The 27829-nt window shown below is 42.2% G+C and overlaps 1 protein-coding gene across 1 annotated transcript in view; it reads left to right on the top strand.

Moving 5' to 3' along the window:
• The window catches only part of TMOD2 (tropomodulin 2), a 58500-nt gene that overhangs the window by 11639 nt on the left and 19032 nt on the right, over positions 1-27829 (top strand). Inside the window, exons 2-6 of the mRNA XM_069596513.1 lie at positions 7504-7698; positions 9168-9324; positions 15565-15687; positions 18663-18749; positions 27093-27223. Of these exons, the coding sequence (XP_069452614.1) occupies positions 7573-7698; positions 9168-9324; positions 15565-15687; positions 18663-18749; positions 27093-27223 (624 nt within the window). The 5' untranslated portion in view covers positions 7504-7572. The remainder of the gene's footprint in view (positions 1-7503; positions 7699-9167; positions 9325-15564; positions 15688-18662; positions 18750-27092; positions 27224-27829) is intronic.

The raw sequence follows: 27829 nt of genomic DNA, 5'->3' as shown, positions 1-27829 counted from the left end.
GTCTTCTCAGACCAACTCCTCTACTTGAAAAATGTGTAGTGACTCCCCGTCTGGAACAGAATGAAGCCCAGATTTGGGCGAGATGTATAGGGAAGGCCCTTCACAGGCCTCCCCACCTTGTCTTTTGTTGTTTCCTCTCCCCTCTGCTCCTCCCCTCTAGCCACACCAGCCATTCACCAAGCATCATGTACTTTCTTTCTTTTTTGTCTTTGTTTTATTTTTGTTTTTTTGCCACACCTTGCAACATATGGGATCTTTGTTTCCCAACCAGCTATGGAACCACAGTCCCCGGCAGTCCAAGTGCAAGGTCTTAACCACTGAACCAGCAGGGAAGCCCCTCATGTACTTCCTTATCCTGTACCTTTGTTTATGCTGTTGCCTTTCCCTGCACACATCGTCCACCTTATGACCTTTTCCTTCAAGGCTCAAACACAACTCTTGTCACAGTTTCCACTCAACTCCCCCACCCCATCCTACTGTGTTCATGAGTTCTGTTATAACACATGTTGACTGAAAAAAAAAAAGATGCACAACCTCAAAGCTGAGAATTGTGTTTTATTCAGTGGACTTTCTGAGGACTCAAACCTGGTCAGAAGTCTCTCAGATAACTCTGAGAGGTATGCTAGGAACCCGTATATATAGGGGGTTTTACTACAAAAACCAGGGAATCAGACCATCAAAAGATTACTACTAATTAATGAAAACCAAACATCTCAAGTTAATGAATTTAGCACTTTTTAATGTGTGAGAAGCTGCAAAAGACTGGGCTCACTGAAATCATTCCTTTGATATGCACCTTATCTAGGGCCAGTATTCTGTTCTTTCCTATCCTGAGTCCCCTCAGGGTGCACCATTGGGCTGGCTGCACTGGCTGAGGGCTGTGACATGCTTTGTAGCCTATATATCAAAGGTTATATATCTATTGAAAAATGTATAGTAACTCCCCATCTGGAACAGAATAAAGCCCTGGTTCTTTGGCAAGACATATAGGGAAGACATCCTATACATATATATGTATATACACATACACACACATATACATATATATCACTGACCTGTGATCTCCTTGGGAAAGGGGTCATATCTTATTTATCTGTGTATTCCTGTTTTTTAGAACCATACCTCGCAAACAGTAGGTTTACACAGGTATTTATTGCCTTGAAATATCTGCTTGATATTAATACTGCCAAAGGAGAAACACAGTCAGTTAAGCATATTGCTATTTCCTGAATGCAGTATTATCTTTCTAGAGAAGATTGGTAAAGTCCCTCTGCCAGAAAGAAGGGATTGGAGAAAAGTTTCATTTTGAGTGGAAGTTTAGGAGGGAGGTAGTATAAAAAGTCACATCCACAGCTCGGTATTTACTGGAGATCAGTGGAGAAATAACTCCAGAAAGAATGAAGGGATGAAGCCAAAGCAAAAACAATACCCAGCTCTGGATGTGACTGGTGATAGAAGCAAGGTCCGATGCTGTAAAGAGCTATATTGCATAGGAACCTGGAATGTCAGGTCCATGAATCAAGGCAAATTGGAAGTGGTCAAACAGGAGATGGCAAGAGTGAACGTCGACATTCTAGGAATCAGCAAACTAAAATGGACTGGAATGGGTGAATTTAACTCAGATGACCATTATATCTACTACTGCGGGCAGGAATCCCTCAGAAGAAATGGAGTAGCCATCATGGTCAACAAGAGTCCAAAATGCAGTACTTGGTTGCAATCTCAAAAATGACAGAATGATCTCAGTTCGTCTCCAAGGCAAACCATTCCATATCACAGTTATCCAAGTCTATGCCCCAACCAGTAACACTGAAGAAGCTGAAGTTGAACGGTTTTATGAAGACCTACAAGACCTTTTAGAACTAACACCCAAAAAAGATGTCCTTTTCATGGGGAACTGGAATGCAAAAGTAGGAAGTCAAGAAACACCTGGAGTAACAGGCAAATTTGGCCTTGGAATGCAGAATGAAGCAGGGCAAAGACTAATAGAGTTTTGCCAAGAAAATGCACTGGTCATAGCAAACACCCTCTTCCAACACGACAAGAGAAGACTCTACACATGGACATCACCAGATGGTCAACACCAAAATCAGATTGATTATATTCTTTGCAGCCAAAGATGGAGAAGCTCTATATAGTCAACAAAAACAAGACGAAGAGCTGACTGTGGCTCAGATCGTGAACTCCTTATTGCCAAATTCAGACTTAAATTGAAGAAAGCAGGGAAAACCGCTAGACCATTCAGGTATGACCTAAATCAGATATCTTATGATTATACAGTGGAAGTGAGAAATAGATTTAAGGGCCTAGATCTGATAGATAGACTGCCTGATGAACTATGGAATGAGGTTCGTGTACAGGAGACAGGGATCAAGACCATCCCCATGGAAAAGAAATGCAAAAAAGCAAAATGGCTGTCTGGGAAGGCCTTACAAATAGCTATGAAAAGAAGAGAAGGAAAAAGCAAAGGAGAAAAGGAAAGATATAAGCATCTGAATGCAGAGTTCCAAAGAAGAGCAGGAGTAATAAGAAAGCCTTCCTCAGTGATCAATGCAAAGAAATAGAGGAAAACAACAGAATGGGAAAGACTAGAGATCTCTTCAAGAAAATCAGAGATACCAAGGGAACATTTCATGCAAAGATGGGCTCGATAAAGGACAGAAATGGTATGGACCTAACAGAAGCAGAAGATATTAAGAAGAGGTGGCAAGAATACACAGAAGAACTGTACAAAAAAGATCTTCATGACCTAGATAATCATGATGGTGTGATCACTCATCTAGAGCCAGACATCCTGGAATGTGAAGTCAAGTGGGCCTTGGAAAGGATCTCTACGAACAAAACTAGTGGAGGTGATGGAATTCCAGTTGAGCTATTTCAAATCCTGAAAGATGATGCTGTGAAAGTGCTACACTCAATATGCCAGCAAATTTGGAAAACTCAGCAGTGGCCACAGGACTGGAAAAGGTCAGTTTTCATTCCAATTCCAAAGAAAGGCAATGCCAAAGAATCCTCAAACTACCACACAATTGTACTCATCTCACATGCTAGTAAAGTAATGCTCAAAATTCTCCAAGCCAGGCTTCAGCAATACATGAACCGTGAACTTCCTGACGTTCAAGCTGCTTTTAGAAAAGGCAGAGGAACCAGAGATCAAATCGCCAACATCTGCTGGATCATGGAAAAAGGAAGAGAGTTCCAGAAAAACGTCTATTTCTGCTTTATTGACTATGCCAAAGCCTTTGACTGTGTGGATCACAATAAACTGTGGAAAATTCTGAAAGAGATGGGAATACCAGACCACCTAACCTGCCTCTTGTGAAATCTGTATGCAGGTCAGGAAGCAACAGTTAGAACTGGACATTGAACAACAGACTGGTTCCAAATAGGAAAAGGAGTACGTCAAGGCTGTATATTGTCACCCTGCTCATTTAACTTCTATGCAGAGTACATCATGAGAAATGCTGGACTGGAAGAAACACAAGCTGGAATCAAGATTGCCGGGAGAAATATCAATAACCCCAGATATGCAGATGACACCACCCTTATGGCAGAAAGTGAAGAGGAGCTAAAAAGCCTAACAGAAGCAGGTGATGAAAGTGAAAGTGGAGAGTGAAAAAGTTGGCCTAAAGCTCAACATTCAGGAAACGAAGATCATGGCATCCGGTCCCCATGGCAAATAGATGGGGAAACAGTGGAAACAGTGTCAGACTTTATTCTGGGGGGCTCCAAAATCACTGCAGATGGTAACTGCAGCCATGAAATAAAAAAACGCTTACTCCTTGGAAGAAAAGTTATGACCAACCTAGATAGTATATTCAAAAGCAGAGACATTACTTTGCCAACTAAGGTCCGTCTAGTCAAGGCTATGGTGTTTCCTGTGGTCATGTATGGATGTGAGAGTTGGACTGTGAAGAATGCTGAGCGCCAAAGAATTAATGCTTTTTAACTGTGGTGTTGGAGAAGACTCTTGGGAGTCCCTTGGACTACAAGGAGATCCAACCAGTCCATTCTGAAGAAGATCAGCCCTGGAATTTCTTTGGAAGGAATGATGCTAAAGCTGAAACTCCAGTACTTTGGCCACCTCATGCGAAGAGTTGACTCATTGGAAAAGACTCTGATGCTGGGAGGGATTGGGGGCAGGAGGAGAAGGGAACAACCAAGGATGAGATGGCTGGATGGCATCATGGACTCGATGGACGTGAGTCCAAGTGAACTCCAGGAGTTGGTGATGGACAGGGAGGCCTGGTGTGCTACAATTCATGGCATCGCAAAGAGTTAGACATGACTGAGCGACTGAACTGAACTGAGTATAAAAAGAGAAAGTTGAAAAAAGAATAGTACGGGGTACAAAGAATTACAGCTTCCCAGGTGGCAGCAGGTGGTAAAGAACCTCCTTGCCAATGCAGGAGACATAAGAGATGTGGATTCACTTCCTGGGTCAAGAAGATCCCCTGGAGGAGGACATGGCAACCCACTCCAGCATTATTCCCTGGAGAATCCCGTGGACAGAGGAGCCTGGTGGGCTATAGCCCATGGGATCACAAAGAATCAGACACGACTGGAGTGACTTAGCATGCACAAAGAATTAGGGAGAATGGCTTTAGAAACAAAAAGAAAGTGAGACTAGAAAGAGAATGGGAGATGGAGAAAGAAGAAAAGAAAGGAGAAGAGTGGAGAGAGTAGCCAGAATTTTAGACTCTTAGTTTACTTGCAGGGGAGTTTCTTGACAATGCTTTCTCACATGGATGGTTCAAACTCTCTTTCCTGAATGAGCCCCATTTTGTATTCTTCACATCACTCTCCCTCTGAAAAGACACAAGTCTGCAGCTTACAACTGCCTTACAATTAGTGCATTGTTTTTCATTGTTGTTCTCTGTGGAAAGCTGGAGGAGGCAAAGTAATCTGGTGGGAAGGCATTCACTCCATGGGGACTCCCCAGGCCTGGCACATCCCAGCTCTGAGACCTCAAGCAAGGCGCTCAGTCGCTTGCATAACCCATGCAACTCTGATTGGGGTTTGAACCTGCAATCTTTTAACTGAGAGCACACACCTGACCTCAGGACTTAATGAAGCTTGGGTTCTTGATGTCTCATTGCAGAATGAATTCAGTGAGAGACAAAGTTATAGGTTGCTGCTGCTGCTGCTAAGTTGCTCAGTGGTGTCCAACTCTTAGCGACCCAATGGACTGCAGCCTACCAGGCTCTTCCGTCCATGGGATTTTCCAGGCAGGAGTACTGGAGTGGGGTGCCATTGCCTTCTCTAAAGTTATAGGTATGAAGTACATTTATTTAGAAACACACTTCACAGACGGAGTGTGGGCCGTCCTGGGAGGATAGAGCAGCACCAGGGTATGGGGTTGTCAGTTTTTATGGCAATGGGTAATTTCATAGGCTAATGAGGGGGAGGGGGCAAGTGGACCTTAGGAAGCATCTCTATGAACAAAGCCAGTGGAGGTGACGGAATTCCAGTTGAGCTATTTCAAATCCTAAAAGATGATGCTGTGAAAGTGCCACACTCAATATGCCAGCAAATTTGGAAAACTCAGCAGTGGCCACAGGACTGGAAAAGGTCAGTTTTCATTCCAATCCCAAAGAAAGGCAATGCCAAAGAATGCTCAAACTACGGCACAACTGCACTCATCTTACATGTTAGCGAAGTGATGCTCAAAATTTTCCAAGCCAGGCTTCAACTGTGAAATTCCATGAACTGTAAAATTCCAGATGTTCAGGCTGGATTTAGAAAAGACAGAGGAGCCAGAGATCAAATTGCCAACGTCTAGTAGATCATTGAAAAAGCAAGAGAGTTCCAGAAAACCATCTACTTCTGCTATATTACTACACCAAAGCCTTTGACTGTGTGGATCACAACAAACTGTGGAAAATTCTTATAGAGATGGGAATACCAAACTACCTGACCTTCCTCCTGAGAAATCTGTATGCAGGTCAAGGAGCAACAGTTAGAACTGAACATGGAACAACAGACTGGTTCCAAATTGGGAAAGAAGTGTTCAAGGCTGTATATTGTCACCCTGCCTATTTAACTTATATGCATGCAGAGTACATCATGAGAAATGTTGGACTGGATGAAGCACAGCTGGAATCAAGATTGCCAGGAGAAATAACAGTAACCTCAGATATGCAGTTGACACCACCCTTATGGCAGAAAGCAAAGAGGAACTAAAGAGCCTTTGATGAAAGTGAAAGAGGAGAGTAGAAAAGCTGGCTTAAAACTCAACATTCAGAAAACCAAGATCATGGCATCTGGTCCCACCCATTACTTCATGGCAAATAGATAGGGAAACAATGGAAACTGTTACAGACTTTATTGGGGGGGGGGGCTCCAAAATCACTGCAGATGGTGACTACAGCCATGAAATTAGAAGACACTTGCTCCTTGGAAGAAAAGTTATGACCGACCTAGACAGCATATTCAAAAGCAGGAAGATTACTTTGCCAACAAAGGTCCATCTAGTCAAAGCTATGGTTTTTCCCTTAGTTATGAATGGATGTGAGAGTTGGACTATAAAGAAAGCTGAGCACTGAACAATTGATGCCTTTGAACTGTGGTGCTGGAGAAGACTCTTGGGATTCCCTTGGACTGCAAGGAGATCCAACCAGTTCATCCTAAAGGAGATCAGTCCTGAATATTCATTGGAAGGACTGATGTTGAAGCTGAAACTCCAATACTTTGGCCACCTGATGCGAAGAGCTAACTCATTTGAAAAAGACCCTGATGCTGGGAAAGATTGAAGGCGGAAGGAGAAGGGGGTGACAGAGGTTGAGATGGTTGGAAGGCATCACTGACTCAATGGACATGAGCTTGATCAAACTCCGGGACACTGTGAAGGACAGAGAAGCCTGGCATGCTGCAGTCCATGGGATCACAAAGAGTCAGACACGACTGAGCAACTGAACTTAAGCTGAAACTGAAACTGAATAAGGGGGAGGAGTATTTCAGCTATTTGGGCAAAAGGGTGGAGATGTCCAGGAAATGGGCCACTGCCCACTTTTCGGCCTTTGCTGGTTGACCTCAGAACTGTCCTGGCTCCTGTGGGTGTGTCATTTAGATGCTAATGTGTGACAGTGAGCATATAATAAGGCTCAGTGTCTACTGGAAGTCGCATCTTCTGCCACCTTGGACCTTGTTGGTTCTAACCAATTTTTGTCATGTCCTATGGCTATGTCATTCTTTTAAAAGTTGTGCCCTGCCCCCTTGCCTCAGGTTTCACTTGGGCCTCAGCATATTCACCTGTAAAATGTGATATCTATATCTCTCCAGGCTTCCTTTCCACGTCATTGTAAAAATCTAAATAAGGGAGATAATATGTATGAAAATACTTTGTAAGCAGACAGGCTGCTGTATAGATGAAGATAATACTACTTATTTTGTTGACTATTTCGTCCAGTGGAAAGACTCCATGGGCAGATAGCATAGCTCTGTCTCCTGCTAATAAGTCCTATTTATCGAAAGGAGGTAACAGTCTTTCTTTCTTCTTATTAGTATTCTGAAGTCTTAGGAAGCTGGCACAGTTAAATGTTCGCGGCCCATGAGAAAGACATATAAGAAACCATGGCACTCCCTTTTCAAAAAGAGCTGGAGAAATACAAGAACATTGATGAAGATGAGCTTCTTGGCAAACTCTCAGAAGAGGAACTGAAACAGCTGGAAAATGTTCTTGATGACCTAGATCCTGAGGTTAGTGACCTGGAACTGAAGCAGGTGGTTTGTGATAAGGTGGGATGAATGATATAGCATGTCCTTAAAACAATAGTATAGGAATCCTTGAGCTCCAAATGCAGATTCTGTGTCCTAATTGGTTCTGAGTCACTTACTTTTTTATAAACCATGGAGAACCTCAGTAGACACATATTTGATATGGCAATTTCATTTCTAAAAAACCAGTTTAATGTAAATGCCAGAAAATATTTTCCATTGACTCCAAGAAGGACTAGACTGACTTATGGAAAAAGAAAGGAAAAAGAAAGAGGAAACAAACATGACCAAGTTTTTTCTGAGTTATGTATTCTGCTGGGCCCAGAAGTCCTTGACTTAAATTATATTATCCCCATTTCATAAATAAGGGGACAGACCAGGAAAAGTAATTTATATAAGATCCCATACTGGTAACCTGGTGAATGTCAGAGATTGTGTTTAAACCAAATCTTTAATAACCCCCAAAGCAGATATTTTTAATATCTCATTTCTTTAACATATATAAACAAGTTAAGATCTTGGTGATCTCACAATAATGGATAGATTAGAGTAACTGTAACTGTGATATCAAATGGAGCATCTCATGTTTTTATGAGCCCTTACAAAGGTAAATAGCTTGTTATAATGTTTGTTTAGCAAGCACTTTCTTCAGCCCTGCTAGTATTATCTCAAGCTTAGAGGCAGAGACATCTAAAATAGTGATTTTACTATAAATAAAAAAATCCACTAAAATATTTATGTGATATTCTATAATGCCAGATAATTTGGATATTGTTTTACTTTAAAAAATGCAAGTATCTTTTTTTACTTTTTAAACTTAAAAGAAATATCTCTGTGTTTAATCAGGCAGATATCAATAGCTATCATAATGTTCACTTACCAGCTTGGATGTTTCCCAGGAGAGATTAGAAATGAGTGTGGGGACTTCCCTGGTGGTCCAGTGGTTAAGAAACCACCTTCCAATGCAAGGGAGATGGGTTCGATCCCTGGATGGGAAACTTAAGATCCCACATGACTCAGAAAAACTAAGCCCAATTGCCACACCTAGAGAAGCCCACGAGACAATGAAGACCCAACACAGACAAAAAAGCTTTTAAAAAAAGAAATAAGAGAGTGTGGCCATATTGGCTGTTCCATATGCGTGCCTGGGAGCACTGCTGGACAGACCTAAGTGGGATCTATAAGGAAAGAGGCTGTGAAGGGTGGCTGGCCTTTTGCCACCATGTTCTGGAAGGCAGCTGCAGCAGTCTGAGGCTGTTTTAGCCACCTGAGTTCTGCCTGAGCTCTTTGGGATCACCTGCTGTCAACACAGAATAGGCCCCAAAGGTATGCCAGAGCTCCAGCCCTCATCTCTGCCAGGTGTGGTCTGCCCAAGTTCCCCCTACACAGCAGGGGTCAGGGAGGGAAAACATATCAGACACCCCCTTTCCTGCTCATTCCTCTCTCATCAGAGTGCACTGCTGCCAGCTGGATTTCGACAGAAAGACCAGACACAGAAAGCAGCCACGGGCCCATTTGACCGCGAGCACCTCCTTATGTACCTGGAGAAGGAGGCTTTGGAGCAGAAAGACAGGGAAGACTTTGTGCCCTTCACTGGAGAAAAGAAAGGTAAGGATCACAGGTGCAGTCTGACAACATAAGCACCCCAATGTGTTGTTGTGGAGGGTCAGATGAGGGAACTGGCCTGACAGTGGGAACTAAGCCTGAACTGGAATCAGTAGGATTAAAAAGCATCGTGGCTTGTGGACATATGTGTGTGTACACATGTCCAGACCCACAGACTGTACACCACCAAGGGTGAGCCCTCCATGTCACTACAAATGACCCAATTGTGTTCCTTTTTATGGCTGACTAATATTCCATTGTTTGAGCATTCTTTGGCATTGCCTTTCTTTGGAATTGGAATGAAAACTGACCTTTTCCAGTCCTGTGGCCACTGCTGAGTTTTCCAAATTTGCTGGCATATTGAGTGCAGCACTTTCACAGCATCATCTGTCAGGATTTGAAACAGCTCTACTGGAATTCCATCACCTCCACTAGCTTTGTTCGTAGTGATGCTTTCTAAGGCCCACTTGACTTCACGTTCCAGGATGTCTGGCTCTAGATGAGTGATCACACCATCATGATTATCTAGGTCATGAAGATCTTTTTTGTACAGTTCTTCTGTGTACTCTTGCCACCTCTTCTTAATATCTTCTGCTTCTGTTAGGTCCATAACATTTCTGTCCTTTATCGAGCCCATCTTTGCATGAAATGTTCCCTTGGTATCTCTGATTTTCTTGAAGAGATCTTTAGTCTTTCCCATTCTGTTGTTTTCCTCTATTTCTTTGCATTGATCACTGAGGAAGGCTTTCTTATCTCTTCTTGCTCTTCTTTGGAACTCTGCATGCAGATGCTTACATCTTTCCTTTTCTCCTTTGCTTTTTGCCTCTCTTCTTTTCACAGCTATTTGTAAGGCCTTCCCAGACAGCCATTTTGCTTTTTTGCATTTCTTTTCCATGGGGATGGTCTTGATCCCTGTCTCCTGTACAATGTCACGAACCTCATTCCATAGTTCATCAGGCAGTCTATCTATCAGATCTAGGCCCTTAAATCTATTTCTCACTTCCACTGTATAATCATAAGGGATTTAATTTAGGTCATACCTGAATGGTCTAGCAGTTTTCCCTGCTTTCTTCAATTTGAGTCTGAACTTGGTAATAAGGAGTTCATGATCTGAGCCACAGTCAGCTCCTGGTCTTGTTTTTGTTGACTGTATAGAGCTTCTCCGCACAATTGCACTCATCTCACATGCTAGTAAAGTAATGCTCAAAATTCTCCAAGCCAGGCTTCAGCAATACGTGAACCGTGAACTCCCTGATGTTCAAGCTGCTTTTAGAAAAGGCAGAGGAACCAGAGATCAAATTGCCAACCTCCGCTGGATCATGGAAAAAGCAAGAGAGTTCCAGAAAAACATCTACTTCTGCTTTATTGACTATGCCAAAGCCTTTGACTGTGTGGATCACAATAAACTTTAGAAAATTGTGAAAGAGATGGGAATACCAGACCACCTAACCTGCCTCTTGAGAAATCTGTATGCAGGTCAGGAAGCAACAGTTAGAACTGGACATGGAACAACAGACTGGTTCCAAATAGGAAAAGGAGTACATCAAGGCTGTATATTGTCACCCTGCTTTTTAACTTCTATGCAGAGTACATCATGAGAAATGCTGGACTGGAAGAAACACAAGCTGGAATCAAGATTGCTGGGAGAAATATCAATAACCTCAGATATGCAGATGATACCACCCTTATGGAAGAAAGTGAAGAGGAGCTAAAAAGGCTCTTGATGAAAATGAAAGAGGAGAGTGAAAAAGTTGGCTTAAAGCTCAACATTCAGAAAACGAAGAGCATGGCATCCGGTCCCATCACTTCCTGGAAAATAGATGGGGAAACAGTGGAAACAGTGTCAGACTTTATTTTGGGGGGCTCCAAAATCACTGCAGATGGTAACTGCGGCCATGAAATTAAAAGACGCTTACTCCTTGGAAGAAAAGTTATGACCAACCTAGATAGTATATTCAAAAGCAGAGACATTACTTTGCCAACTAAGGTCCATCTAGTCAAGGCTATGGTTTTTCCTGTGGTCATGTATGGATGTGAGAGTTGGACTGTGAAGAAGGCTGAGCGCTGAAGAATTGATGCTTTTGAACTGTGGTGTTGGAGAAGACTCTTGAGAGTCCCTTGGACTACAAGGAAATCCAACCAGTCCATTCTGAAGGAGATCAAGCCTGGGATTTCTTTGGAAGGAATGATGCTAAAGCTGAAGCTCCAGTACTTGGGACACCTCATGCGAAGAGTTGACTCACTGGAAAAGACTTTGATGCTGGGAGGGATTGGGGGCAGGAGGAGAAGGGGACGACAGAGGATGAGATGGCTGGATGGCATCATGGACTCAATGGACGTGAGTCTGAGTGAACTCCGGGAGATGGTGATGGACAGGGAGGTCTGGCGTGCTGTGATTCATGGGGTCGCAAAGAGTTGGACACGACTGAGCGACTGAACTGAACTGAACTGAATATTCCATTGTATATAGTCCACATCTTCTTTATCTGTTCATCTGTTGATGGATATTTAGGTGAATTGAAGTAAGTCAGAAAGAGAAAAACAAGTATCATATATTAATACACATATAGTAAACTGGTACAAATGAACCTATTTGCAGGGCAGGAATAGAGACACACATGGAGAATGGACATGTGGGCATGGCCTGGGAGGGAGGTGGGAGGAATTGGGATATTGGGATTCACATATGTGCACTGCCCTGTGTAAAGAGATAGCCAGTGGGAACCTGCTACATAGTACACGGAGCTTAGCTCAGTGCTCTGTGGTGACTTAGATCGGTAGGATGAGGGACAGGTTGGAGGAAGGGCACAGAGGAAGGAGATATATATATGTATGCTGCTGCTGCAGCTGCTGCTGCTGCTAAGTTGCTTCAGTCGTGTCCAACTCTGTGTGATCCCATAGACGGCAGCCCACCAGGCTTCCTTGTCCCTGGGATTCTCCAGGCAAGAACACTGGAGTGGGTTGCCATTTCCTTCTCCAATGCATGAAAGTGAAAAGTGAAAGTGAAGTCACTCAGTCTTGTCCAACTCTTCGAGACCCCATGGACTGCAGCCTACCAGGCTCCTCTGTCCATGGGATTTTCCAGGCAAAAGTGCTGGAGTGGGGTGCCATTGCCTTCTCTGATATATATGTATACATATAGCTAATTCACTTTGTTGTATAATGTTATAAAGCAACTGTACCCCAACTTTTTTAAAAAAGAGTGAACACTAGTATAAACTGTAAATTTTGGGTGACGATGTCAGTGTAGGTTCAGCAGTTGTAACAAGTACACACTGTGCTGTGGGCTGTCATTAGAGGGGAGGTTGTGAATTAGGGACAGGGCAGACATGGGAACTGTCTGTACTTTCCAATGCCAACCTAAAGCTGCTCCAAAAAATAAAGTCTATTAATTAAAATTTTAGAAAAAAGAACCATGGCAGAAGATGTAGGCTACAAATAGAGAACAGACTAGTCATTACCAGAAGGGAAGAAAGGAGAGGAAGGGTGAGATAGAGGTATGGGGTTAAGAAACACAAACTGCTAGGTATAAAGTAAGTAAGTAGCAAGGATGTATTATATAGCACAGGAAAATATAAACATTCTTTTGTGATAACTTTAAATCTAATGGATTTATAAAATATTGAATCACTCTGTTGTATACCTAAAACTGATATAATATTGTAAATTGATTATACTTCAATAAAATTTTAAAAAATACAGACTAATGTACAGAGAAATTAAATATCTGAACAGCAAGAACAACAAAAGAAGCTGCCAGTTCAAAAGAGAGAATATTGTCATTAGAAAAGTGTGAATCTGGCTTCTGAAACCCACGCAGGTAACCATAATTTATTTTAAAAAAAAAATCTACCTAGCCAAAAAAAGTAATAATCTGCTTGAGTAAGGGGGCAGAAAAAGGAACCCACAGGCTAATTAACTGAATGTGCTGTGCTGTGCTAAATTGTTTCAGTCGTATCCGACTCTTTGCAACCCTATAGACAGTAGCCCACTAGGCTCCTCTGTCCATAGAATTCTCCAAGCAAGGATACTAGAGTGGGTTGCCATGCCCTCCTCCAGGAGATCTTCCCCACCCAGGGATTGAACCCGCATCCCTTAAGTCTCCTGCATTGGCAGGTGGGTTCTTTACCACTAGCACCACCTGGGAAGCCCAAAATGAACTGAATACTCAGAGTGTCAGTTCAGTTCAGTCGCTCAGTCATGTCCACTCTTTGCAACCCCATGAATCGCAGCACGCCAGGCCTCCCTGTCCATCACCAACTCCAGAGTTCACTCAAACTCATGTCCATCGAGTCGGTGATGCCATCCAGCCATCTCATGCTCTGTCGTCCCCTTCTCCTCCTGCCCCCAGTCCCTCCCAGCATCAGAGTCTTTTCCAATGAGTCAACTCTTCGCATGAGGTGCCCAAAGTATTGGAGTTTCAGCTTTAACATCATTCCTTCCAAAGAACACCTAGGACTGATCTCCTCTATCAAGTGTACTGGTATTCAAATTTGTTTCATAAAAAAATATTTTTTTAAGCCCCAAAGAAGCAGTTTGGAAGTGTAAAGTAGCATCAAGCACTGGCCGGGGACTGTCCCAGTTGCAGGTACCCCAGGTCTGCCTCTGTTGTGTTAGATGCTTCCACTAGAGGCCAGTGCAGTTAATCATCTGTTCATCTAGCATCTACCAGCCACCTCCTGGCTTCAGAGCCCTGTGCCAGGTGCTGGGACCACAGGGCAGACCCTGCCCTGCCCTCAGGGAGCATGTGGTGAGACACATTCTGATAGACCTGGAAGGGGCCTGAGGAGTAAGAGGATGTTCCTTCAGCAGGGAGTGAGCTCTGAACTAAGACAGGAAAATCCTCCTTCCTAGCCCCCCACCCTGAGCTCCCCTTTGGAGGAAAAGTGGCTACCAATCCCCTATCCAGGTTTCTCAGCTGTAACAGTGACTTGGTCCCCAAAATACGACTGGAATAGCTGATAACCTCATGGCATCCATTGTCTTTTTAAAACACAGATCCGATCATGTCATTCCCTGCTTACTGTCTCAAACCATTGCCATGTTGCGCACAGCCATGGAGAGCTCACCTGGCCCACCTCTCTGACTGCGTCTCCCCTCCCCTCACTAAGCTCAGCCCCCTGTCCTCACTCCATTCCCCAAACCTGCGAAGTTCTCTTCCCACCCCGAGGTTGTCTTCTCTCTGCCCTGCCTCCCCGTTTTTTACCTCCTGAGAGTCCCAGCTTAAATGTCAGGGCCTCCAGCTTTCCCTGACCTCTCTGTCTAAACCACGCTCCTTCTATCATGACATCCATTTATTGCTCCCATAGCACTGTGACAACATTCATCCTTTTGTTTACTTATTTCCAGTTTTGTGTGTTTGTCGCACGAATCTGAGATCCACAGTGGGACTGTGTCTCTCTTGCATCCTGGCACAGAAACTGGCATGGTACAGGCACTGGACCACTTGGATTAGAATGAATGCCATCTCTGAGCTTCTGTGCTAGGCCCACGGAAGCAGGAGTACCGGCCCCTTGGCTGCTGCCTTCCCTATGCAGCGTCACGGCTGCTCTGAACCACGTGCATCCAATGCCTCGTGAACCGCTGATGATGTCATTTTATTAAGAAAGTAAGGTTGGGCAAATAACCAAGGTTTGCAGTAGAAACATGGAGCTGTTTCTATGGCAGCATGGTTATTGTTAGACTGTGAAGGAAAAAATCAATTGTAATGTCAACTCTTCAATAAAAGGCCAATTAACTTGCAGTATTAGGGTAGTGAGAGAATAACAAGAGGAAAGCTGTCGTCTTCTGTTCTCGGAGCAGAGGTCTGGGGAGCAGCTATGGTGAATTAACTCCTGATCCAGATTAATCTGCAGATGGTTCTTAGGGGGTTAGGCGTCCAGGAGCAGTCAGAGTAATAAATAGGGGTCCAGACGGGGTGGACAGCTGCTCAGGGGAGCTTAGGAGAAGCCACATGATTGGGTTAAAGGAGCAGAGAGCAAGTTTTCCAGAAAGAGTGGAAGGATCAGAGTGAGGTGTGCACAGGGCCCCAGGAAGACCACCAGTGACCCAGGAGCATGTCTAGCCAGGATTCCTTAATTTCTGAAATGATGCCAATGTCACTAATCCACTACTCCTGGTTAGACCTGCATTGGTTTAATGCTTCAGCTCTTAATGACCAGAGCTGTACATTCTCTGGTTAGTTCACTTCCCCTATAACAAGGCAGCAGCACACAATGTTTTTGTTTTTCTTCTGATTTAAAGGGAGAGTCTTCATCCCCAAAGAAAAGCCCATAGAAACTCATAAAGAAGAAAAGGTGACCCTGGACCCAGAACTGGAAGAAGCTTTGGCCAGCGCCTCCGACACTGAACTCTATGACCTTGCAGGTTAGTCCTCAGCTCTGGGAAGCTTTTCTGTCTAGCACTGTGACCTCCAGACATGCACTGACCCCCTCGAAGCAGCCTCTGAGCCCCTGTGTCACTGTTGATTGTTATTATGATATCAAGTTGACTTCAGCCATTAGGCAGCTGAGATGCTGGATGCAGGTCACCTAAGCTCTCTAAGCAAACATTTCACCATATCTCAGCTATAAAATGTAAAATCATATTTCAGTTGTAAAGTACCCACAGTAATGCCTATCCTACAAAATCCAAGAGTTACTGTGAGAAATCAAAGAGAAGAAATATGAAGGAGTGTTGAGAACTTAAACAATAGAATAACAGCCCTTATGCCTTCAAAAAAGCTCCACATTTGGCATTTTATAATCACAAAATTTCCATTTCCATCACAAAATTTCTTGTTCTTTCCCGCAGTCACTGTTTTTCATTCCCGCTTAGAGTTATATTAACCTAACCATGGAGCAGAACCCGTTTTACTGTTATATTTCCCCAGTAAAGTAGATCCATATTCAGCCCAGTCTGCTCATTTTTTTCTAGTTTTCTTAACAATAGTAACAGTGTAATAATAACTATTATTATTATGTGAATTGTGAATTGGTTGTACATACAGATAGAAAAAACCCAGGGAAGGGATAGTTAGGGAATTTGGGATCAAATGTACACATTGCTATATTTAAAATGGATAATCAACAACGACCTACTATATAGCACAGGGAATTCTACTCAGTATTATGTGGCAGTCTGAATGGGAGAGGAATTTGGGGGGAGAATGGATACATGTATATGTGTGGCTAAGTCACTCTGCTGTGCACCTGAAACCGTCACAACATTGTTAATTGGGTATGCTGCCACTGCTGCTGCTGCTAAGTCACTTCAGTTGTGTCCGAATCTGTGCGACCCCATAGACGGCAGCCCACCAGGCTCCCCCGTCCCTGGGATTCTCCAGGCGAGAATGCTGGAGTGGGTTGCCATTTCCTTCAATGCATGAAAGTGAAAAGTGAAAGTGAAGTTGCTCAGTCATGTCTGACTCTTCGAGACCCCCTGGACTGCAGCCCACCAGCCTCCTCCATCCATGGGGTTTTCCAGGCAAGAGTACTAGAGTGGGTTGCCATTGCCTTCTCTGTTTAATTGGCTATACTCCAATATAAAGTAAAAAGTTTTTTTAAGAAAAAACCCAAATAGTACAAAATAATATGTAATGAATTATATAAGCTTCCTCCCTTTTCTTGTACTTCCTTTGAAAAAGATTCCATGCATATACCCATGTATTTGTGTACTAATTGGATGGAAATTTGCATTATTAGGGTCATTAGATCCCCACAGAATAGAAGCACTTTGAAAAACAGTCCACAGCTTTGGCAAGAATTTTCACATTGTTATTCCATTGGAAGACATGAGTAATAATAATCTTCCTCCCAGGAGAACCAACTCTGCCTTATTCTAAAATTAAAACTTGACAAGGGGAGTGAAATTATAATCATAAGTTGCTTAGTGAACATGGGGCCAAAGGAAGATATGCTTGTTGGATGGTCTCAGTGTCCTGTGTTTATTCTCTCTAGACAATGCCAAAAACACAGTGACAAATTCTTATTTATTTAACAAGAATTTGTAAAGCACTTAGAACACTGCATAACACATAGGAAGTCATTTAACCCTTGTAATAGGTAAAGTGCAATGATTATCCTTGTTTTACAGATGGGGAAACAGGTTCAGCGGTATTTAATGACTTCTCAAGCCATACAGATAGTACATAACAGAGTTAGGATTTAAACTCAGGCTGACTGCTCCTGACTGCTACTCTAAACCCATACACTCACTGGCTCTGAACATTTACCTTTTGTTGGCTATACGGGCTGTCCTAGAGTATAGTTTACAGCAGTTGAGGAGCTCAGAGGTAGGCCCCTGCCACCACTGGCAAATTATTCTGGGATCCTTCCCCAGGAGGCCTCCTGGAATTTCTCACCTGGAGTTTGGTTAAGGAAGGGAAAGCTGGGTGGGCAGTGGCAGTTAGTGCCTGCTCCGTGTTCAGTTATGGCCAGTGCTGTCTCCTGCATTGGAGAAGGCAATGGCACCCCACTCCAGTACTCTTGCCTGGAAAATCGCATGGATGGAGGAGCCTGGTAGGCTGCAGTCCATGGGGTCGCTAAGAGTCAGACACGACTGAGCGACTTCATTTTCACTTTTCCCTTTCATGCATTGGAGAAGAAAATGGCAACCCACTCCAGTGTTCTTGCCTGGAGAATCTCAGGGAAGGGGGAGCCTGGAGGGCTGCCGTCTATGGGGTCGCACAGATTCGGACACGACTAAAGTGACTTAGCAGCAGCAGCAGCAGTCTCCTGCATACTGTACTGCCCTCTGGTGCAAGTTCTATGTAGTACAGGAGACTCAAAATAGCCTGCTTACCGAACCTTTTATTGCTGACATCTCTTACTTCCCACCCTGGGATGCTCTAGAAGGTAAAAGAACCACTCTTTTCGGTACTGAGAGATGAAAGCAATGGGGAGGCTTAACACTGAAAGAGAACCATGATCTTTCAGCCCTTTGTCTCCAGAAAAACTACATACTATAGTCTACATAATGTTAGACCTTAAAATATTAGACTCAGTCCCACGTTCAAATTTTACAGATGAGAAAACATAAGGGATGAATCTACTTAACTAGGAGATCTAAGCAGATTTTCGGTTTTGAGACAACTAGACCATTGTCCCTCAGATCCTACACGATTCCACATATATAGATGTAGAAAGACGCGAAGAATGCTAGTGATCTTAGGAGGAGGGATTTTTTTAAAAAAGCTCATTTAATACTATACATGTGTCACACACTTTGCAAGGCAAGTGAGGTCAAGAGACTTATCTTTATGGTATGAAGAATTGTTCTGCAAAGGAAAAATTAACAATGTAGACATCTTAACAAGCTTTCTCAAACTTAAGTTTTATTCACAGATTATTTTTGCTTTTCAGCTGTTCTTGGAGTACACAATTTGCTCAACAACCCCAAGTTTGATGAAGAAACGACCAACACGAAAGGTGGCAAAGGGCCTGTGAGAAGTAAGTTGACATGAAATCTGTGGTTTTATGAAACCTGGGAGCCTCCGGGTGTTGCTAATAGGAGAGAAGCTTGTTGACTGGGCCCCTGGGGAGTCTGGAATTCTTTTAGGCTTTGAAGGTGGATTTTGTCAGTTCACCAAGGATCACTGGGCTGTGAGCAATCAGATCAGAATAGAGTGGCCAGCACTGGGAGCTCTGTCTGGCAGTGTGACTAGTACCGATCAGTGTGTGTTGCCCAGAACACACTCCTGATGAAAGTGAAAGTCACTCAGTTGTGTCCGACTCTTTGCAACCCCATGGACTATACAGTCTATGGAATTCTCTAGGCCAGAATACTAGCCTTTCCCTTCTCCAGGGGATCTTCCCAACCCAGGGATTGAACCCAGGTCTCCCGCATTGCAGGTGGATCCTTTACCAGCTGAGCCACAACGGAAGCCCAAGAACACAGGAGTGGGTAGCCTATCCCTTCTGCAGGGGATCTTCCCAACCCAGGAATCGAACCAGGATCTCCTGCATTGTAGGCAAATCCTCTCCTGATTCAGTCAAAGGAGGAAATGATAGATAAAAAGGTTTGCTTAGTCAGCACAGAAAGGAGAGTTTTATGTCATAACGATGCTTTAATTAGCTTTAATTATAGTATCTTAGCTAAGTTTTCCTTCTCTATTTGAGAAACGTCTTTTTGTCTTAATTATGGATGTTTGTGATTGTTGCTGTTGTTCAGTCATGTCTGACTCTTTGCAACTCCGTGGACTACAGCATGCCAGGCTTCCCTGTCTTCCAGAGCTTGCTCAAACTCATGTCCATTGAGTTGGTAATGCCATCCAATCATTTTATCCTCCATTGCCCTCTTTTCTTCTTGCCCTCAATCTTTCCCTGCATCAGGGTCTTTTCCAGTGAGTCAGCTCTTCGTATCAGGTGGTCAAAGTATTGGAGCTTCAGCTTCAGCATCAGTCCTTCCAAAGAGTATTCAGGGTTAATTTTCTGTAGTATTTTAGATAAATTTTCTTCTCTATTCGAGTGCCTCTTTGTCTCAGTAATGGATGTTTGTCATTCGAATTTGAGTATCTACTTCCCCCAGAGAGCATGAAAGACACACTGGCGTGGATTTCCCACAGAACATTCTAGACCACTCTCTTCTTTGTCACCATTTTCTGGAGAAATGTACCCTTCATTAGCCTCTCTCACTTACTCATTCATCAGTCATTTACTAAATATTTACTGTGTCAGGAATGTTCTAGGCTTAGGTACAAAGGTAAAATAGATGGTACCTGCCCAAAGGAACTTATTTATCTGTGGGAGGGACAGATCAGTAATCAAATAATTTCAGTACAGTGTGATCCAGCTGTTATGAAAACTCACAGAAGATCACAACTTTTCTTAATAAAATTATATTGTATTCTCTCTGATGGTGACTTTGGCAATGCTTTCTAGTTTCACCAATGTGTCTGTCAGCCACCATTTTTACTGGGTAATTTACCCAGACAGTGAGCAATATTCCTTTTATTTTCCTTTTGGTTTCTTATGCATACAAATGAAAAATATTCATCCTTTTAATCTCAGTACCAAAATCTGACACGTTTGTTATGAAAAAAAGTCTGGTGCATAGCCTACTGGGCTTTTATACATACGCATACACACATATCATTAACTTTTAAAAATACTATTTTTTTAGAACAGTTTTATGTTCACTGCAAAATTGAGAGAAAGGTACAGAGATATGCCGTTCCATATGCACAGCCTTTCCACTTAGCTATATCCTGCACAGAGTGGTGCATTTATTACAGTTAATGAACCTACATTGACACATTATCACTCTGAGCCCAAAGTTTACAACAGGGCTCACTGCTAGGTTTGTACATTCTGTGGGTTTGCACAAATGTACAATGACAGTTTCCACCCCTACAGTATCAGGCAGAGTGGTTTCATTGTCCTGAAACTTCTCTGTGCTCTGCCTGTTCATCTCTCCTTCCCCACTAACCTCTGGCAACTGCTGATCTTTTAACTGTCTCCATCATTATGCCTTTTCCAGAATGTCATATAATTGAAACATATGGTATGTAGCCTATTCAGACTGGTTTCTTTCACTTGGTAATATGCATTTAAGGTTCCTCTGTGTCTTTTCAAGATTTGATAGAACCTTTCTTTTCTTTTTTGGGAGTAATAGTTGATGTACAATATTATATAAATTATAAGTATACGGCATGTGATTCAGTTTTTAAAGGTTATACTCCATTAATAGTTATTATATATTACTATGGAGTTGGCTATATTCCCTATGTTATATAGCATATCCCCATAGTTTATTTTATTCATAAGAATTGGTACTTCTTAATTCTCTATTAAGAGAATTCTTAATTCTCTGTCTTGCTCCTCCTCCCTTTCCTCTCCCCACTGGTAACCACCAGTTTGTTCTCTGTATCTGTGAGTTTACTTCCTTTTTGTTATATTCACTAATTTGTTTTTTTAAGATTCACATATAAGTGACATCTTAAAGTAGTTGGCTTTCTCTGTCTGACTTATTTCACTTAGCATACTACCTTCCAAGTTAACCCATGTTGTTGTAAAATGGTAACATTTCTTTCTTTATCATGGTTGCGTAGTAGCCCATATTTGTTTGTACATATGTGTATATATTATCCTTTCATCTGTTGATATATGTTTAGGCTGCTTCCATATCTTGGCAATTGTAAATAATACTTCTGTGAACATGGGGGTGCACGTGTCTTTTCAAATTAGTGTTTTTGCTTATTTTATGCATATGCCCAGGAGTGGAATTGCTAAATCATGTGGCAGTGATAGATCATTTCTTTTTAACACTGAATAATGTTCCATTATTTGGATATACCACAGTTTATCAGATCACCTACTGAAGAACATCTTAGTTGCTTCCAAACTTTGGAAATTAAGAATAAAGCTGCTACAAATATCCATGTTCAAATTTTGGACATAAATTTTCAACTCCTTTGGATAAACATAAAGGAGCATGATTGCTGAATCTTATGGTAAGGTGTTTGGTTTTGAATTCCATGAGCAATGAATGAGAATTTCTGTTGCTCCACATCCTCACTGGCATTGGGTTTTGTCAGTGTTCCAGAATTTGGTGATTCTAATAGGTGTGTAGTGGTGTGTCACTATTTTAATTTGCATTTCCCTAAACTAAGATCATGTCATCTGGTCCCATCACTTCATGGGAAATAGATGGGGAAACAATGGAAACAGTGTCAGACTTTATTTTTTTGGGCTCCAAAATCACTGCAGATGGTGATTACAGCCATGAAATTAAAAGACGCTTATTCCTTGGAAGGAAAGTTATGACCAACCTAGATAGCATGTTAAAAAGCAGATATATTACTTTGCCAACAAAGATCTGTCTAGTCAAGGCTATGGTTTTTCCAGTAGTCATGTATGGATGTGAGAGTTGGACTGTGAAAAAGGCTGAGCACCGAAGAATTGATGCTTTTGAACTGTGGTGTTGGAGAAGACTCTTGAGAGTCCCTTGGACTGCAAGGAGATCCAACCAGTCCATTCTGAAGGAGATCAGCCCTGGGATTACTTCGGAAGGAATGATGCGAAAGCTGAAACTCCAGTACTTTGGGCACCTCATGCGAAGAGTTGACTCATTGGAAAAGACTCTGATGCTGGGAGAGATTGGGGGCAGAAGGAGAAGGAGATGACAGAGGATGAGATGGCTGGATGGCGTCATCGGCTCAATGGACGTGAGTTTGGATGAACTCTGGGAGTTGGTGATGGACAGAGAGGCCTGGCATGCTGCAATTCATGGGGTCTCAAAGAGTCGGACACGACTGAACGACTGAACTGAACTGAATAACATATGATGTGGAGCATCTTTTCATATGCTTATATTTCATTTGTATATCTTCTTTGGTGAGATATCTCAACTTTTTTGGCTTATTTTTAAAATCATGTTGTTTCCTTATCATTGAGTTTTAAGAATTCTTTGTGTATTGGATAAGTGCTTTATCATATGAGTCTTTTTCTGATTTTTTTAATGAATCAAAGATTTTAAAAATTATATAATGTTTTACAAATGGCAAAATTTTCACACAGTTCAGTTCAGTCACTCAGTCATGTCCAACTCTTTGCAAGCCCATGGACTGCAGTATGCCAGGCTTTCCTGTCCATCACCAACTCCCAGAGGTTGCTCAAATTCATGTCCATTGAGTCGGTGATGCCATCCAACAATCTCATCCTCTGTCATCCCCTTCTGCTCCTGTCTTCAATCTTTCCCAGCATTAGGGTCTTTCGCAATGAGTAACTTCTTTGCATCAGGTGGTCAAAGTATTGGAACTTCAGCTTCAGCATCAGTCCTTCCAGTGAATATTCAGGATTGGTTTCCTTTAGGATTGACTGGTTTGATCTCCTTGCAGCCCAAGGGACTCTCAAGAGTCTTCTCCAACACCACAGTTCAAAAGCATCAATTCTTCGGCGCTCAGCTTTCTTTATAGTCCAACTCTCACATCCATACATGACTACCTAAAAAACCATAGCTTTAACTAGATAGACCTTTGTTGGCAAAATAATGTCTCTGCTTTTTAATATGCTATCTAGGTTTGTCATAGCTTTTCTTCTGAAGAGCAAGCATCTTTTAATTTCATGGCTGCAGTCACCATCTGCAGTGATTTTGGAGCCCCCGGAAAATAAAGTCTGTCACTGTTTCCATTGTTTCCCCATCTATTTGCCATGAAGTGATGGGACCAGATGCCATGATCTTAGTTTTTTGAATGTTGAGTTTTAAGCCAGCTTTTCCACTCTCCTCTTTCACTTTCAGCAAGAGGCTCCTTAGTTCCTCTTCGCTTTCTACCATAAGGGTGGTATCATCTGCATATCTGAGGTTATTGATGTTTCTGCTGGCATTCTTGATTCCAGCTTGTGCTTCATCCAGCCTGGCATTCCACATGATGTATTCTTCATATAAGTTAAATAAACAGGGAGACAATATACAGCCTTGATGTACTCACGCACATGATTTCAAATAATCCCGTAACAACCCTTTTTTCACTATACCCATATAGTGTCCCTCCCTTCCTCCTTCTCCCCACTGGTAACCACTAGTTTTTTCTCTATATCTGTGAGTCTATCAGATGTGTCTTTTGCAAATATTTTCTCCCAGTCTGTGCTTCATCTCCCCATTGCTCTTGAGTGCCAGGAGCCAGTGTGAGGAACTCTGCCCATGGCAAAGGTCATGAGGAAGGAGGCTCGGCATATGCAAAGGCAGGTTCGAGCCTCAGGAGACCCCCTGTTCCCAAGAATCTACCCCCAAAAACCAGAGTCTGCCTGCTTTACTGTGTTATGCTTTCCACCTACTCTTCTGACATTAACAGGGGGCTGTCCCCCCACCACCTTTTTCTGGAAAAAGTTAATTTAGAGCTTTTAAATAATAAGTCTCCTGGGCATAGTAAGAGTGTTTCAATCCCAAAACCCCTCTGATGGCTTTCTAGCCTGCCTACAGGACTCTTACAGCTGCGCATGTGATTGTTTGCTGACTCCCAACCGCAAGAGGCACAGGAAGCTTAAAACATCCTAGGAATGTAGGTTCTTCTGAGGAGTCAAAATCATTAGAATAGGACTGATTAAGGGTTTCATTTGTTGAGCCAATATTTGCTGCCAAATTTTCATATCTTTTATTGGTAAATATAGTTGGAATGTAGAAAAAACAGGTAGTAGACCTGGTATTAGCAACATTAGATCTTTGAGTTAAGTACTTTCTTTGTTATAACCCACTGCAGCTTTGTTCTACAGGAATGTAACTTTATTTAGTACTTTGAGGGTGATGCAGATTAAAGAAAAAACACTTCAAGGGAAAAAGAGTTTTCTGGTTGATAGACATTTATCTAGGAAAAGAGCCATAAAAATGTTAACAGACCCCCTGGCCATAAGATGATGTAAAACTACCTGGGACCTTTTGTATACGGGAAGGTATGCAAAAAGAAAGCCTGGTCTCAATAAGGGTCAGGACTGCTGCCCCTGCATAACTCTGCATATTCCATTATTTCTTTATGTACAACTTAGGGGAAATCCCATGGATGGAGGCGTCTGGTAGGCTGCAGTCCGTGGGGTCGCTAGGAGTCGGACACGACTGAGCAACTTCACTTTGACTTTTCACTCTCATGCATTGGAGAAGGAAATGGCAATCCACTCCAGTGTTCTTGCCTGGAGAATCCCAGGGATGGGGGTGGGCTGCCGTCTGTGGGGTCGCACAGAGTCAGACACGACTGAAGTGACGCAGCAGCAGCAGCAGCAGGGGTATATAAGCTGCTTTTGAAAATAAAGTTGTGGGTCTGGCACCGATGCTTGGCTCCCCCATGTCGTTCTTTTCTCCCTTTTCTGGCTGAATTCCCCTCTGGAGCGTGGAGGCTCACCGTGTCTACTTATTTGCCCTGGCTTCTAAGACCCACGAGAGAGGGAGCCCAAGGCGGGGCACCCTCTGCTATTCAAGTGGGCGCTGGTGGCCTACGTAGACGGTGCAAGTTCCTTGTCTTGGAACTTTATTGGTTCTCCGCATAAACCAAGTTATTCAGCTTCTTTTCTCCACTAATTTTCTTACTATGCTATTCTTTCCTAATCTCTCTTTATATTTCTAAACAAATAAGTTTTTCCTCGCCGACTCCATCCCTGCTTCGAATTCCCTAGATCCACCGGGGCTGGACCCCAGCACTTGAGAGTATTTTCTGCAGAGTGTAAATGTTTAATTTGAATGCATGTCAGTTTATCAATTCTTCCTTTTAAGGATTATACCTTTAGGGCTGTATCTAAAACTTCATCTTCAAACCCAAGGTCATCTAGATTTTATCCTATGTTATCTCCTAGGAGTTCTATAGTTTTGCATTTAAATTTAGGTCTATGATTTGTTTTGAGTTAATTTTTGGGAAGAATGTAAGGTCTGTGTGTGCGTACTAAGTCACTTCAGTCGTGTCCAACTCTTTGCAACCCTATGAACGGTAGGTAGCCTGCCAGGCTTCTCTGTCCATGGAATTTTCCAGAAAGAATACTGGAGTGGGTTGCCATGCCCTCCTCCAGGGGATCTTCCCAACCCGTGGATTGAACCAGCTCTTACATCTGCATTGCCAGGTGGGTTCTTTACCACTTGCACCACCTGGGAAGCCCATAACGTCTGTATCTAGAGTCACTTATTTTTTTCTTTCATGTAGATGTCCAGTTGTTCCAGCACCATTTGTTGAAAAGACTACTTTTTTCTCCACTATATTACCTTTGCTGCTTTGTCAAAGATCAATTGATTGTATTTATGCGGGTCTATTTGTGGCCTCTCTATTATGTTCCACTGATCTATTTGTATATCTTCACCAATATCACTATCTTCCTTCCTATAGCTTTAAGTCTTCTTTAAGTTGAATTGCTGGATTTGTTTTTCTTTTTCAAGATTGTTTTGGCTATTCTGTTTATTTTTCCTCTTTATATAAACTTTATAATCATTTTTTAATATCTGAAAAATAAATTTCTGAGATTTTCATTGGGATTGCATTGTATTTGGAAGAACTGACATCTTGACAACACTGAATATTTCTGTACATGGAATATCTCTCCTTCCCACTAACAATATATGAAGATGCTTTTTCCTCCACATTGTTGCTGACTCTGAATATTATCTTTTTACATTTTTTGGCAAATCAAACGGTATCTCATTTTTAAATTTCTCAGAATTTAATTACTTTTTATATTTTTTTTGGTTGACTGATAGAGATTCCTCTGATCATTAGCTGTTCATTTTCCACTGGGTTATCTTACTGCCTTGTAGAAGCTCTATGTATATTGAGGTATGAACCCTTTGTGTGTTACATACATTGCAAACATTTTCTGTTAACTGCTTTTGAGAATTCTTCTACTTCTTTTCTATTCCTTTCTCTTCCTATACCATCCTCACAATTAAAGCTCCAAGATGGAAATTAGAGGATGGGCCAGGGGAGAATTAAGGTTTGGGAAATAAAGGAACTCATTTTTGTGCATCTTAGATTCTTTGGTTTGGTTATTACAGTTTGAAAAAGGTCCATATGGAGCAGCTATAACTACCTGTGGATATTCTTTTAGGAGTTTGAGTTTGCTGTAGAGCCTCCTGCACTTTTGGCTCCATGGAGCATCAACCACTGAGACTTCTCATTGCAGCTGAAAACACCAACCTGGGAGGCTGTAACTCAGAGCCACACCATTCCTCTGCTTGCTGAGTTGAGAATAAGCTTGCTATCACTGATATTAGAATATTATTAGAATCACCACATATGAAAAGAAGGTCATTTGGGGGGAAGTTGTCTCTGATTTTTATGGGAGGGACCTTAAATTTTATTTTTTAAATTAAAACTTGTGTCTTAGATGTGGTCAAAGGTGAAAAGGTCAAGCCAGTATTTGAGGAACCACCCAACCCCACAAATGTGGAAGTGAGTCTACAGCAGATGAAAGCCAATGATCCCAGCTTGCAAGAAGTCAACCTCAACAATATTAAGGTATTTCATTATGATTGTTGTCAGTCACTTGCTTTATTGTTCAGTCAGAAAACTTACAAGAGATGACCACCTGCCTTTACACATGTTCTAAATCCTTTATAGTTGCTGATTTTGAGGCAAAATATCCTATTCAGAAAGAGTGGATTTATTTGCTCAATGCTATGTGGCATCCTGGATGGGAAGGGAGTTTAGGGGAGAATGCATACATGTGTATATATTGCTAAGTCCCTTTGCTGTCCACCTGAAGCTATCACAACATTGTTAATTGGCTCTTCTCTTATATATAAAATAAAAAGTTAAAAAATTATAATAAATGTTTTAAGTAAATTAAAGAAGTAGGTTTTTAAAAAAAGAATTATTTCTAGAATTCTTTTAAAAGAATTACAGTACTTGTGTTAAACAAGTGTTATTAGGTTTCTACTACTGAGTAACAAATTACCCCAAAACTTAGAGGCTTAAACAACAAACAGTTTATTATTTCACATAATTTCTGAGTGTCAGGAATCTGAAAGTGACTTGGCCGGGTAGCTGTGGCTCAGGGTCTCAGATGAGGCTGTAGTAAAGCTGTCAGCCAGAGCTGTAGTCATCTCAAGGCTTGACCAGGGC

Source organism: Ovis canadensis, chromosome 7, assembly GCF_042477335.2.
Source record: "Ovis canadensis isolate MfBH-ARS-UI-01 breed Bighorn chromosome 7, ARS-UI_OviCan_v2, whole genome shotgun sequence".
Classification (NCBI taxonomy): domain Eukaryota; kingdom Metazoa; phylum Chordata; class Mammalia; order Artiodactyla; family Bovidae; genus Ovis; species Ovis canadensis.
Note: the sequence above shows the minus strand (reverse complement) of the source record. Positions and strands in the feature narration are given on the sequence as shown.